Source organism: Apis dorsata, unplaced genomic scaffold (assembly GCF_000469605.1).
Source record: "Apis dorsata unplaced genomic scaffold, Apis dorsata 1.3 scaffold_1109, whole genome shotgun sequence".
Taxonomy (NCBI): Eukaryota; Metazoa; Arthropoda; class Insecta; order Hymenoptera; family Apidae; genus Apis; species Apis dorsata.
Window position 1 is genome coordinate 62,898 of NW_006264207.1, and position 1,504 is coordinate 64,401.

Sequence of the window (1,504 nt, forward strand, 5' to 3'; positions counted from 1 at the left end):
TATATTGTTTGTTCGTATTTGATTAGTAACATATAATATTATTGTCGCGGCTCAATTAAACTACGCGCTTCGTGATTGGCCAGTGTTTTTTGTTAAAATATAAATAATAATTTATAAATAATTCCGCAATGAAAGTTTTTGCAAAGAAAAATGTTGTTTAAAATTATCTTAAAAATCTCTATTTTACGAATGTTCTAACATTTTTGGAACATCTTAATGCTTAATTTGAAACATTTTAATATATTATTTTATATTATTTAATATATATTATATATAATTTTTATAAAATTTTACTACTTCTAGTGTTTAGTTTTCAAAAATACTTTCAAAAATAAAAAATTTATGTTGAAATATTTATCGATGTTAATCATGAGTTTAGGCTCTTTCATAAAGTACAATATAAATTGGTATCAACTTGCAATAGTAAGTTTTCAATAATATATTTAAATTATAATATAAAACAAAATACAAAAAATTACAAAAAATTATTATAAATATAGGTTAAAGAGTTTATGGATAAAATAAAATACGATTGGGAAATAATCGAAATGAACAATGAAACACTTGAAATTATGAAAAGACGTACTTGCTTAGGAAAACATTATGTATTACGATTTGCATGTAAGAAATATATTTCAAATTATAAAATGAATTTATATATTCTAAATTGCATAATTATATATGCATATTACAGCAATTTTGTATTCATCATTAGCTATCATGGTATTCTGTCATATGTCAACCTGTATTCTAGATAAAATTCTGCCATTGAATGAAACACGTTTGAAAAAATTTCCCATACTGACGGAATATTCAATTTTTGATGAAAAATATTTTTCATTTACAGTCATATATTTATATATATCATTGCTGTTAATAATAACTATATTTGTGGCAACGGAATCATTAATGATTTTGTGGCTACAACATGCTGCTAGCTTATGTGAGATTACAAGGTATAATATACAATAATTTATTTTATGCACTCTTATTGATTTGAAGTCAATCAATGATCTTATTATCAATAAATTAATATTTTCTTGAATAAATATAGTATGCAGTGGTCTGCAATATTTTTTCTTTAAATTTATATTGTGAAAGTTTTTTTGGATCGCTAAAAAAGAAAATAATAATTCATTTTTCACAGAAATGAATCTAATTTAATTCATATTTCTCTTTAAAGAAAGTTAATAATTTTTTTTTTATTCATTAATTTCTTTTGCCAAATTTTTTTAATCCAAATTTGTATCATCCAAATTTTTACAAAAAATTACTATTATTTTCATTTTTAATAACTCAATTTCACACATATTTCACAAATTTTATAATTGGAATATTATCCTTTAGATTTAGTTATATACAATAGAAAATTGATAAAAGAATATTTGTTTATTTTAAATGTTAAATTTAATTTTAAATTTTATTTTAAAATTTATCAATTTTATATATATATTAAAATTTATAATAATATTTATATCATTAAAATAAATAAATATCATTATAA

At 19.7% G+C, this 1,504-nt stretch overlaps 1 protein-coding gene across 2 annotated transcripts in view; it reads left to right on the plus strand.

Annotated features, from left to right (window-relative positions):
• The first annotated feature begins 668 nt into the window (after positions 1-668).
• Positions 669-1,504, plus strand: part of LOC102677136 — a 4,801-nt gene continuing 3,965 nt past the window's right edge. For both annotated transcript variants that reach the window (XM_031514685.1, XM_031514686.1), the window contains exon 1: positions 669-956. In XM_031514685.1, coding sequence (XP_031370545.1) covers positions 682-956 — 275 coding nt within the window. In that variant the 5' untranslated portion in view covers positions 669-681. The remainder of the gene's footprint in view (positions 957-1,504) is intronic.